This window comes from Zootermopsis nevadensis, unplaced genomic scaffold, assembly GCF_977971745.1.
Source record: "Zootermopsis nevadensis isolate Lab colony 2312 unplaced genomic scaffold, Znev_1.0 Znev_ptg000001l, whole genome shotgun sequence".
In the NCBI taxonomy this organism is placed as follows: Eukaryota; Metazoa; Arthropoda; class Insecta; order Blattodea; family Termopsidae; genus Zootermopsis; species Zootermopsis nevadensis.
The window spans coordinates 16,786,909-16,800,171 of NW_028259133.1; the positions used below are offsets into that span (position 1 = coordinate 16,786,909).

Genomic DNA, 13,263 nt, shown 5'->3' on the forward strand with positions numbered 1-13,263 from the left:
TAGGCCGCAACCGTATATCATTTTGAAATAATTTTATCAGCTATTGATAGCGTTGTTAAATAGGCCACTGATAAATTATATGTGCCGTAGCTACTCTGTGGTTTACTTAGCTCTTTAATTGGTTAGCTGTTAGTTCTTGAACGCACAACACGTGAACTTGTATGTGTTTGCTGTAGAGCGTAACCCAAGAAGGCATTGAAGGCTCTCTGTTGTGTTTCCTGGAACTCATAAAGTAACTTTTCGTTGTGCCAGAGACGACGTCGAAAGGGAATCTGCCACACATCCACACACACGGTGTTCATACATGCATATGTCTAAAAAGAAAGTCATGTAAGCCTCATCATCGCCCTGATGACGGAGGCAGTATGACCTCTGAAACGTTGGTAAACATCGACCAGACTACACAGCGCAACAACCCAGAAGACAGAAATCTTTATCGCCCTGATGACGGAGGCAGTATGACCTCTGAAACGTTGGTAAACATCGACCAGACTACACAGCGCAACAACCCAGAAGACAGAAATCTTCATACTCATCGCCCTGATGACGGAGGCAGTATGACCACTGAAACGTTGGTTAACATCGACCAGACTACACAGCGCAACAACCCAGAAGACAGAAATCTTCTTACTCATCGCCCTGATGATGGAGGCAGTATGACCTCTGAAACGTTGGTTAACATCGACCAGACTACACAGCGCAACAACCCAGAAGACGGAAATCTTCATACTCTGATGACGGAGGCAGTATGACCTCTGAAACGTTGGTAAACATCGACCAGACTACACAGCGCAACAACCGGGAAGACAGAAACCTTCATACTCATCGCCCTGATGATGGAGGCAGTATGACCTCTGAAACGTTGGTAAACATCGACCAGACTACACAGCGCAACAACCGGGAAGACAGAAACCTTCATACTCATCGCCCTGATGATGGAGGCAGTATGACCTCTGAAACGTTGGTAAACATCGACCAGACTACACAGCGCAACAACCCAGAAGACGGAAATCTTCATACTCACCGCTGTGAAAACCTCAAATCCTTCATGTAAGCCTACTGATTTTCTGAAACAAAGGCTAGAACAGGAGATCTTAAAAAAACTCAGTCTACAGCGAACAAATAATTGCCGGTGAATCATTGTCTTTGTTTTATATTCAGTTTTATTAACTTTTCTAATTTGTTTTAATCTACCCTGTTCGTTTCAGAAACCATTTAGGCTTGCAGATCAGCTGAAACTATGTATTCTACATGATTTTGTGCTCATGTTACTCATTGCCGTTCAGAGTCGTGAGGGTTTCATTTGGTTTCCAGGAAGAAATACTGCATTTCCCTAAATATCATTGAAAGGATGTGGTGTGTTTAGTTGTAGGTAAGAACCGAGTTTTTGAACGTTATACGCGAGTTTTGTTCTTTGCAGGGTTAAATACAATAAATTACACTACATAAACATAACTGAACTCTGTATTTAATGTACTGAAATATTACATATAAATATAATTTCGTATACGCAGTGTGTAGGCCAGTGCGCCTGCTCTGTTAATGGATTATGCACTATGCTTTCTCTTCATAACATTCACATCTCTATTCATGTTACCAGTGTCACTTGTTTTCTGTTTGGGAGGCGTAAGTCCCCAGTGAATGTGAATAAACAAATGCTAAATTTAGCGAGATATCGCACGCACGACGTTGAGGTACAGATCGAGGTTCATGGCGATAACACGTACGGGTTAAAACATCAATTGCTGAAGATTGACTCAACCTCGGTAAGACGCACCACGGAAATACTCCAGCGATCATTTCTTATAACGCACTGTTGAAAGCTGAACCACTAACACAGAACTTTTAATGCGCACTGTGTGACTTTGTGCGTATCTGATGAACACCTTTAAATTTTTGTGAAGTATTTTCGTTTACCGAACGAAACGCATCGAACAACAGCATGTTTCTTTTGAAATGTCGTGGCTAATACATCCCGTACAGGGCCATGCAATTGATTAACCTATTAAAGTAACCACTGTCTAACTGTGCTCCACAATTGTTGCTCCCAGAACGATGTATGGCTGCAAAATCATAGCAGGTAGTTTCTGCGTCTCCATTGCAGTCATGTCCATACCTCGACATGTAGTTCTGCACAACTCTTGCCGCGCACTGCTGGTCATTGGCGCAGCGCGCGTAAGCTCCGTCAGCCTCGGGACTGTCCTGGTTCAACACCGGCCTCAAGCCGTCGTTCCAGTACCCCCAAGTTATCCCGTAAGGTCCACACGTTTCAGTGCCACACCCTACACCGAAATCGCAACTTGTGGAAGCTTCGCAGATGCACTGCAGACATTCCTCACTGACTGGGTCCAGTTGGGATTCAACACGGCACAGAAGGCTGTAGATCAGTGCTGCGACTAAAATGTGTCTTGCCATTGTGGCCTGGTTTGAGTTTATCTGAAATTCACACTCGGAGTGATGGAAGAAAATTTTGAATGTGACTGGGTACACAAGTTTTATATAAACAACCTGCCCCTCCCCTCACCTTCATTTTTTAATGTTGAGGTAATCATAAGTCTGGAAGTGAGTGGCAAACCCACACTACGTCACATTTCGAGGAAATAACACAACGTCCGAGAGCGACAAGGACATATATCTCTCTGTCACCAATGCAATAAAGCATTTAGATTTTATTTAAACTTGGGTTTTATCATGAGTGGATAACACTTTAAGGAAATAGCATGTATCAACAAGTAGTTCGCATTACAAGACGTTCTACCAGCTCCCAGATTAGATTTCTTTAACAATACGCCAGTTCCAGTAATTTATATTAATAATTCATTAATCAGATTCAGTTCGTAATAGCAATTTAAGAGCTAATATTCTTGGAAATAGCAACAAAAAAGTGAATAAATGGTATTGTTGCTGACGTAAAGGAATTCGTCTTATTTTAAAGATATATCCTATACAGGATTTAATTAATTTATCCACATGTTTAGTGGTACGTATAAGAAACGCGTTTTGAACTACCGGTTACAAGATTTGCGTCAGAAGCAAACGAAAATCGAAGGCCATAAAGAATATGTCGGAAATTATGCTAATATACTTCGAAGTATGTTATTGCTTTTTATATATAATTATGCCATTGGTTTTATTAATAATAAAACGAAGGTTGAAGGTTATTAGGGCATCGTAGCAGTACTAGGCGGAAAATAAATCGAACTTATACATCGTTATATACCGTTCTCCTTCTAAAGCAACGAACATCGATAAAAAGAAAAACAAATCCTACAATTCACGACTTGGGTGTGTGCTGAAACACGTTTTCAATGGCATATACGTAATTTATTATTTTGTATTTTATAGGTGTAATTGTACAAAATATGTTCAATCAGAAGGTTAAGTTTGTATCAGAATTACTAGACTGTTTAAATATACGAGATTCATCACTGTTATCAACTTAAACTGACACATCTTAGGTATTTTATAGAATAAGTGAATTTAATGAGACAATGAGTAAGCGAAAGGAAATGATTGTCAGTTTTAACCAAAACATTTCTGATTTACCACCAGAAAACATTTGGTGGGATGTGTTACAGGGAGAGACACGTTTCTCTGTTATTTTCCACACGTTGAAGGATTAGCTAAATAAACTGGAACTTTTTATCTGCTTGTCAGTAATGTAACCTGCACAATCGTACTGCTTGTGAGCCATCACACACCTGTAGCTCGTTCTGCAGGCATGTACTAACATTATATTGCAAGATACAAGCAGGGCAGCGTTTTATTTTAATTTTTGACTCCTGATCCAACTTTCTTTTCTGATGCCGTGAAAATGGCTCTGTTGTTGGCTTGGCTCTATCTCACCTCCCCATCCCTTGACTCTAATTGACCAGTTCTCGTGGCCTGAATAAATTCTTGTGTGTATGCGGTGTATGTTATATGAAAGATGTTCTGTGCACAATTTATATATAAAAAATTATAAATACTATTGAAAATATAGGATTTGAGACTTTCGCGGCGAATACAATCAATAAAATCTTCTATGGCAATCAACCACGTCAACTGGTTACCGTAGTAAACCGACGTTTCGGGAACCAACTCTGTCCCCATCATCAGGGTTCTGATGTGGCTGGATACCGATGTTTCAGGGGTCCTTGCTCGCCCTGATGATGGAGGCAGCAAGGACCACTAAAACGTCGGTAAACTTCTACCAGACTACACGGGGCAACAACCCAGAAGACGGCCATCTTCATACTCACCGCCGTGAAAACCTCAAATCCTACAAATTCAGGTTTATCTCAAAATTAGCTTGAAGGGGCTGGTGAAAAACTCCAGTCAGGATAGTCGTTTCCCGGGATGTTTGAATCCAGGAATCCCGAATACGAGGAAGAGTGCTAACCACTAGAACGTGACGTTCAATGGACAGGCTGCGATATGTCCGACATTTTGATTTCAGTTGGTAATGGACGTCAGGACGGAAACGTTCTACTGACGTTAATGTTATAGGAGGACCTGTAAATGAGTGGATCTGGTGGTAAATCATATTTTGTTATGGAATGATAAGAAATCGTTCGTTATTTCCAGGCCTCTGACGTAAAGTATCTTAAATACGAATGTTGCAGAAGATTTCTTCAGCAGAGGGCTCTGAGGACAAATAATGTTCCCTGTAACGTCATAGCAGTGATGATTGTGCAACATTTGCCATCCACTTGCAGTATGGAGTGGGTTAAGTTTCTTTCTTGTTTACGTTATGCAGTTTGTGTTGAAGTATTCTATTCTAAATATTATTTGTTTGGCAAACTTCCATTGATAACGCTGACGATGAGTGAGTATGTGAAGACTCCCTGCTTTGTATTCGTAAAGGTTTGGAAAAAAAGTGGCTTCAGAATTCATACGCTGTTTGCCAGTTACTTAAATAAATAGGAAAAACAGATTACATATGTAAACATAGTTTATTCTGTTACTGACGTCTGATACATGAGCTTCGTCTTAAAAGTACTACTTGGTTTATTTATTGTGGCGATTAGCATTGAGATCCAATGTACAAAACATCGAGACGTCATATACGGGTTGGAATCATAGACTCTGTGTTTTGGTTCCAAGTTTTAACATAAACCGAAGTGTTGCAATGAGATTAGAATAGGTTGATTGGAAAAAAATACATAATGTACAACTTTGTAATGTGAAATATTCAATTTTAGCTACATTATAAGGAGAATGGAATGAAGGCGGATGTGATTAACTGAATATATATCACGTACGGGTGAGACAAGAAGTTCATTAAAAGTTGTCGTCAGGAACCCAGGAAGGGAGACCTAGGAGTAGATGGGAGGATAGGATAATATTATAATTGAGAGGTGATACGAAGGCGAACTCTTGTAAACAGAATGACCTTATTTGTGTAGGTAATAAGAGAGGAATTTCTAGACTAGATGAGCGACAGTTAGCTTCATAGTAATAACTTAACTGCACGAAATGAAATAACGTAGTAAGATGCTTGAACGTTACGTATAGGGCATGTTTCTCTTTCTGGCAAAATTTAAAATTTTTATGAATTTCAACAATTCAAATCATCATGGCAAAATTCATGCAGTCTGTGTTGTTGTTGTGACAGGAAGTGTGTGCCGGTAGAGAATTGTTGCTGTTGTTTTTTACTAGTCGATTATCTGCCAAATTTCGGAGGAACCATTTCTTGGATCTGTAGTGAAACTAACAAACCTAAAGACCTTTCTAGAGCGTCGGTTAGTGCAGAAGGTACACCTCTATAGTACATAAGTGGTACAGTTATGTATCTAGTCTACGGTTATTCACGTCGAAGCAAATCTTCCAACTTACGATGATAAGATTACAAACGGTTGCTTGAAACCGTTGTGGGGTAGGGACTAATCCCTTATGCTGAAGGCTGCCTCGATGGCCTACAGCCGACACGCTGTAGACTGATAATAATTGCAAATATTCGCACCTGAGGCCAGATTAACCCTTCCTTCTGGACACAGGTTCCTAGGTTATAAACAAGGAACATTATTGAAACCCCGCGCTAGTTTATTAAAATGCTACTAAATTAGGTCCACTGTCGCAAAACAGGTTCGCGTACGAACATACTAAATTTTCTTAACAAAATCACTCATTACTGAGACAGCTGATTTTTCTTCAACAACCTTTCCATATCCGGTTTAATTTCTGTTAAGATTTTTATAAATCCCGAGTTTTCTCCAGTGAGACTCGTTCTAGTTCTTTGACGTTTATAATCGAACTCGGGATTTGTTCACAGTGACAATTATTGAAACGTAATGACAATATTAACGAGACCTATTTCTCTTAAAATAGTCTGATATATTTAAAAAAATGTATGCGGGCCGCGGATTAAAACCCCTGCCCTAGATAGCGAATGAAGCCTATATATTTTGTTTTAATATGTTTCGGTTAATGAACTAGCCATACGAGCTAACGATATTCAAGGTGTTTTGTCAAGGCTTTGGCTTATCTGCATAGAAATAATCGCAGAGCAAGGTCAGTTGGGTGCAGATGGTTACAGGACGGAATTTCGTGTGAGGATTTGAGGAAGCTGGCATGTGGAAGAGTCACGGTCACACACCAAATCTGTTGCACAGTCGCACATGATAAAATGAACGTTGGTGAGCGTCGCACTGTAGCCGTTCGGGTAATCCACCGTGGTGTTGAATGGGACGGTTCCGTATGGACGACAGGAGTCGCCGACTTCACCCAAATTTGTGCACTGAGGGCTGCTGTACCGGCCCCCACCTGCGGGTGGAAATTGCACCAACTGTCAGAACATGAGTCAGAATCAGTCGGTTGACAGAATAACACAGGGGCGAAACTTGCTGATGGTCTTCTGGGTAAAAAAGAAGAAAAATTCTGCAGAGTTGTTGGAGGAACCTCACTACATCAAAGGCAGTGCCTTTCCAAAAATCTTATGTAGCAATTTTTTTACCGAATTTGATAACAATTGTCTGGCGTGTTTCCTTTGGCTTCAGAAAATACCAAACTGGAACAGTTGAATTACGTGGTTATGACTTCTGGGTTCGAAACTGGGCCCGGAGACTAGCTGTCCTGATTCGCGGTTGTCGTGGATTTCCTCAGTCCTTCCAGGCAAATGTCGGGACAGTGTCAAAATCTTAAAGACGCAGTTCCCGCGGTTTGTAAGGGATTGATGTTCCTGTACGTACCTAGAACACAGCACTGTTCTTTGCTGCACTCACTGGAATCCACACATCCGATGAAGGAGGGACGTCTTTCAATATGGCGCAGATCGACTGAAGCAACGGCCAGCAAAAGTACTGCTACCAACTTAAGGTTACACATTTTACCTGCACAGTAAACAATATCTGTTAGGCCTCAGCGTAATTTGCACCATATGACAAAAAATTCGAAGTTAAAAACCTCGGGAGTGTTTTGAAAGTTGGGCTGGCTTAATCACGTGTCTCGCAGCTGTGAGTAAGGGGAAACTGGATAATAAAGACCATATCGAGAGCATCATGCCAGAAGAGCGTATCAAAAATTACTTATTACAGACAATTAAATTCGTACGTTCATTTGGTTTGACAAAATGTGCATTATTAGCGTTCCTTTGCGCAAATGCAATTGTCTGTATCGCTTTGTGTGACAGCATCAACATCACGCGCTTTTGGCATGACATAAGTCCCACTATTTTTATGCTGTTAGACCAAATGCGTCCTATTATGCAAATATGTTAATACGCCCTTCTGACATTATGACCTCAATATGATAAGCTGTGTATCACTATCGCTGGTGAGAGTCTCTCCCGATGGTGTGTTACAATGCACTATTATTATGGACATATTTATTGTGTAAGATTTGAGGTTGTCACAGCGGTGAGTATGAAGATTTCTGTCTTCTGGGTTGTTACGCTGTAGATGTTTGCCAATGTTTCAGAGGTCATACTGCCTCCATCATCAGGGCGATGAGTATGAAGATTTCTGTCTTCTGGGTTGTTACGCTGTAGATGTTTGCCAATGTTTCAGAGGTCATACTGCCTCCATCATCAGGGCGATGAGTATGAAGATTTCTGTCTTCTGGGTTGTTGCGCTGTGTAGTCTGGTCGATGTTTACCAACGTTTCAGAGGTCATACTGCCTCCGTCATCAGGGCGATGAGTATGAAGATTTCTGTCTTCTGGGTTGTTGCGCTGTGTAGTCTGGTCGATGTTAACCAACGTATCAGAGGTCATACTGCCTCCATCATCAGGGAGATGAGTATGAAGATTTCTGTCTTCTGGGTTGTTGCGCTGTGTAGTCTGGTCGATGTTTACCAACGTTTCGGAGGTCATACTGCCTCCGTCATCAGGGCGATAAGTTTTCACAGCGGTGAGTATGTCGATTTCTGTCTTCTGGGTTGTTGCGCCGTGATGACGGGCCCTGATGACGGAGGCAGTATGACCTCAGATACGTTGGTTAACATCGACCAGACTACACAGCGCAACAACCCAGAAGACAGAAATCGACATATTTATTGTGTTCGCGTTTTACAAACACAGCGTCTCGGAAACTAGACCTCTTTTCCTATGAGGCACAAAAATGTGATAACAAGTTTCCTACTCAGTTGGGTCCCTTTGAACGAGCACTGGGCAAGGAAGGATGTTTTGTGAACGTCAAATGACATGAACGCGAGATGAATATTGAAATGCGGATAACAAATCCCTATATTAAAGTATGTAGTTTATGTCTATCATACCAGGTTTAATACAAATCGATCCTGTAGTTACATACTGTTACCTCGGGACTGACAATGGATATGACGAAATTAATAGATTCTTGTCGGAATATTATTTTTTTTTTGAAACGCGCTTAAAACGTGACGTGAATCAGGATCCATGAAGATGATGGCCCAGAGAAAAGGAATATCTAACTTGGAGGGAATTCCCGAGTCGTGATGGCATGTGAGTTACTCGATACTTAGCTGCATGCTCAAGGTCTTTGTGAGTTTATCCGACATTTATTAACATTAACAGCTGAGAAGCAGAGCGAGATTTGTGGGCACTGACGTAGTTCAGTGCTAATAACTGCAGCTGACAGAAGATTCCGAACGATTCCCACCGACTGCATAAAACTCGATTATTACAGGACGCGGCCTATCATGTGTCAGAATGTAACATGGGAGTAGGTTCTAACAGAGCGTTTATTCAAGAACATTGTGGAATACCGAAGCAGTTGCTGTCAATGGATTAAAAAGTAGATTATTTAACGACGCTTTATAAACTGTTTTAAATGTTACTGGAAGGTGATTATGAACAGCGGAGAACGGGAAATTCTTATTGTAAGAAACCGGTAACGAGAATCTGTTCTATAGCTGAGATTCGAACCAGGGGCCTCATTAATGAAAATCACAAGTCTTATTGCTCACGAAATCTGTATCAGTATGTGAAATCGAAAAATATGGGCTTAACGGCAAAGAAAAATGCAGAACTCGCACGAGCCCTCTCAATCAGAGGTCTAAAACGATCAAGATTTGAAAAGTGCACTCTTTGGAGTACGCTTCGCTTCCAAAGCTGTTCTTTACTCATCTTCACGGGCGATGACGTCAGCAGGGGAACTAAGAGAGAAATGCAACAGTGGTATCCAAGGTCATTGTTGTAACAGACAGAAATTTGCCCACAAAATCCAGGTATCAAAATCTGCTCCAGAAGGTTGATATGAATGCTGGTTCGCACCCGATCAGAGCGAACACGTGTTGCGTGTAACGTAACAAAATGCCCGCCCACAGAAAAAGTTACTAGACGGGAATCGCCTTGTTTTTATTAATCAGGTTGGACCCAGTCCTAGCACATTTCAAGGACTGCTACGAGAAGAGTGACTCATTTTTAAGTTGGTGTGTGGACTCACTGTCAGTGTTATGCAATTTATCAACAGGATGCATGGAAAGCGTTCCTAGTATTTCTCATTTCCATTAAGTAAAATAATTTTTCGGGTGTCAGCTGACTTGAAAAGTCGTTTTCAGCAAATGATACGAAATGGAGAATTCTCAAAATTCATATTCTCGTGGAAGTACGTGAAATTTCTTATTGTATCAGGAGAGATTATAGACGCGAGATGAAATCGAACGGACCTTCATGGTCGGTTAGTTACCATGTGCAGAACAATCGGACACCGGTCCCTGTCCTGAGCCAGACGAATCCAATCCACTGCATGCCTCTCTGCATCTCATCCTTATTGATTCCCAATGTTCATTTTTCTTCAGCACAATGTTCTGTGAACCTCGATTTGTGATCTCTTACAAAATGTTGGGAGACAAATTTCACAACACTAATTTGCCAAACGACCAGGTCAAACAAGCCCTTTACTTGTTTTGTTCGGACATAAAAGATCCATGTTAATCAACGTGAACAAATTTTATTTACATTTTAATTCATGCTAATTTATTATCGAAATTATCCCTACTGGATTCATTTATGGAAGAAGCATACTTTGTCGTTGCAAAACAGCCAAAGAATGTTTCTTTAAAGTGTTTAAATTGACTAATAACGACTTTATCGAATCGAATTGACATTCACTTTGTGTTTATATCGTGAAGAAAATTTCGAAAATTTTGATAAAAAGCTCCTAATTTCTACAGAAGAAGGTGATGAACTTTGACACATCTTAACCGAACGTCCCCTCCTCACACCCTGAAGATTGCATGAAGCACAACCTAGTCCACTATTACACGCACCTACCTCTTGAGTTGACAGCCATCAGTGAGCGTAGCTTCTCATCCGAGCTCGGCTTATAAACAGATCTCAATCATTTGCGCTTCTTCCTTAAGCGTGGAATGAGGGTTCAGGGTCAACGCGTGACGTCACCACTCTTTGAATGATGGTACCACGATGCCGGACTTGCCATGATGTCATAAATGCGACGTTCTGGTCAGGAAGAAAGGGTGCTGTAGAAACGAAATTTGACGGGCTTATTTTTCAAAAGAGAGAGATCAAGGAAGACAGAATGAAAAGAAAGCTGAGTTCACATTTGTACTCTCCGTTTTATGAGATCAGTAACAACATGGCGATCATGGGAACATGTGAATTGGGAGTGGAAACTTCCTTTTCAATGAAAGGTACAGCTTGTGTTGAATCAATAGTTTCACTGCCGTAAAAACCTCAATGGGCTACACAGTTTTTGTAACGTGGGTGTAAAATAACCTCTGTTTACACAGAATGGTACAAGACCCGCAATTACAAAACATAGAGGCGATGAATGCTAAAGCTGCTGGTATGTACGGCTGCCAGGAGGCTTTAAATTTTTAATAACAGGAGCGATCAACGGAACATCGAACGTGACTCTTAAAAATTTTCTGTTTTGCTAAGTTCTACTAAAACAGGCAAAAATTCACGTTTATAAAACTTCGTTTGACTTACGTAATCACAGTTTGCTTATGTAGGACACTGCGTGTCTGTATCACCAGGAATTGGAACAAGATCACAGTTCCCTCTGTTGTGCAATGATAATATATATTTAAACGCGAATTAATGAGTGGCTGTGGGTACACTCAAGAGTTAGCCGTTTTGATGCAAAAGTGCTTCATGGTTCCTTCAGGTCACTCGAATCAACCAAAGTGGAATGTAAGTTGCGATGGTCACTTCTTTACTACTAGCTGTTTCAGCAGTTTGTGTTCACACATCGCCACAACTGCTTGTTTATTGTTTTAACTTTTCTTTCTGATGCAATACAGAGTTTTAATCGTGCCGATAATAAAGCCTTGATATGCAGACTGACCCGCGCTGCTAAGGGGTTGGAGAAGTTGTCGTTCTGTCAAGGCGTTTAGGACCAGAGTTATGCAGTTGCTGGTTTTCGCTATGGAAGTTTCAAGTCAGAGTTAGATTTTAAAACAATTTAATATTTTTTCCAAACATAAAATTTTTCTCTCCAGATTTTAGACAGGAAATACTGGGAACAACGCCTAGATATAATCATAGTCTTGGAATGCAAAAGCTTAGTGACTCACTCTGATGATGGAGGAAATACGTTCGTCAGTAATTTCAGTTAACATCTACCACACAAGACGACGCTCTGCATCCCATAAACCATATTCGTTTTGTGACATATTTTTATACAAGCAGTTACCTGAACAACACGTACGTAATGCACGGAAGTTGTCAGACATAAGCTCCAAGTTATTGTACTTTTATTATGACGCCTTCTACACTCGTAGGCAGATGACATTTCAGAGAAACATACTGTCTCCATCTTCAGAGTTCAGTTGACGGAATGTTTCTCCGAAACTTCATCTATTTTTGTGCCTACAAGGCGTTATGATCCAGAACATCATCATCTTCACCACCGTGTGAACCTCAAATCTTACGTGGCCCTAAACTTCACACTGGCGCCGTGTCAGTTCTTTTAAGCATCAGGATATTTTTCATACGAAACCGGTCGTTATTGTAAAACGTTAAATGCCCAATCGTCTGCACAGCGGCGTTTGAGTACGTAGTATGATCTGCCATTAAGAGATAGTAATGCAGTGTGGACCCGCCGTGTTCCCATTGTTTTGCTTTAATTAAACGGATCTTAAAATAATACTAACACGTCAGTATTTGTTGTGGTTTACACGTTTTGTGTCTGGATATGAGCAGGAGTCCCTATTTTTACTGAAGAACTGGGATTTACATTTTGATCCCGATAAAATATGATAGTTAATGTGATGTGATGGCTGCCAGAGGGAACCACCTGTATAACGTGGTATCCCAAACATGGTGGAATCTCATGTTCCTCATATACAAGAAGTTTTGATAATGCCAAATATCAGTGAAGGAGAATGCAAGCAACAATTTTGCACTGATGTTCAAAATTGAATAGTAAAAATAACACGTATAGGCAATGCCCCCGCTCCCCCCAGTAAAAAAATTCTGCCATGCAGACGCATAGGGAAGTTGACGTTCCACGTATTATTAACCTCATTGTGGTATTTATTTTGAAAAATAATTTATCGAAAACTCTGAGTTCATTTGAACCCACAGGCCCTTCACAGGAGCCCGTAAATCATTTGTGAATTTTACAATAAAGAGCTTTCTACCTACCACCATCTCCCCAAAATGAAGGACCACCCTTTGTCGGCTGTCTACGGACACCCTCCATATCTGTCTTCTGCAACCTGAGAATGGGTCATGAGATACCGACAAAGGGCCCAGTAAGCAACAACAGTGTGAACTGCCAGTTAGCCAAGGGTCACAGATTTCATGCGCAAAATATCTGCGAGCCTGAAAATACATCGCACTAAGACAGGAAGGAAAGGTCAAGGGGGGGGGAGCCATGTCACACTATGAAGGCGTATA

The 13,263-nt window shown here is 40.9% G+C and overlaps 3 protein-coding genes across 6 annotated transcripts in view; 1 reads left to right on the top strand and 2 right to left on the bottom strand.

Moving 5' to 3' along the window:
- LOC110833157 (vascular endothelial growth factor receptor 1) overlaps window positions 1–13,263 on the top strand; it is a 59,751-nt gene that overhangs the window by 21,543 nt on the left and 24,945 nt on the right. Inside the window, exon 1 of one of the 3 annotated variants that reach the window (XM_087347621.1) lies at window positions 4,789–4,807. The exons of the other annotated variants lie outside the window; for them this stretch is intronic. Within the exon in view, the coding sequence (XP_087203747.1) occupies window positions 4,804–4,807 (4 nt within the window). The 5' untranslated portion in view covers window positions 4,789–4,803. Of the gene's footprint in view, window positions 1–4,788; window positions 4,808–13,263 lie in introns of those variants that run through there. 3 annotated transcript variants of the gene reach the window in all.
- On the bottom strand, window positions 1,966–2,415 carry LOC110833092 (invertebrate-type lysozyme 2). Its single transcript, XM_022070726.1, has one exon. The coding sequence runs from the start codon at window positions 2,413–2,415 to the stop codon at window positions 1,966–1,968; it is 450 nt and encodes a 149-aa protein (XP_021926418.1).
- LOC110833167 (astakine) lies at window positions 4,916–10,810 on the bottom strand. Of its 2 annotated transcripts, none has more exons than XM_087347880.1 (3): window positions 10,672–10,810; window positions 7,170–7,310; window positions 4,916–6,744 (listed from the first exon to the last, which is right to left on the bottom strand). In XM_087347880.1, the coding sequence occupies exons 1-3, from the start codon at window positions 10,688–10,690 to the stop codon at window positions 6,512–6,514; spliced, it is 393 nt and encodes a 130-aa protein (XP_087204006.1). In that variant the 5' UTR covers window positions 10,691–10,810; the 3' UTR covers window positions 4,916–6,511. The 2 variants fall into 2 exon arrangements, with proteins under 2 accessions (XP_087204006.1, XP_087204007.1); XM_087347881.1 differs by having other exon boundaries at window positions 10,668–10,759.

Bases quoted from the DNA above. Each gene is read 5' to 3' on its own strand.
- LOC110833167 (XM_087347880.1), bottom strand. The intron at 6,745-7,169 runs GTACGTACAGGA...TTCCACCCGCAG, and splicing joins AGAACAGTGCTGTGTTCTAG to GTGGGGGCCGGTACAGCAGC.
- LOC110833092 (XM_022070726.1), bottom strand. From the start codon at position 2,415: ATGGCAAGACACATTTTAGTCGCAGCACTGATCTACAGCCTTCTGTGC.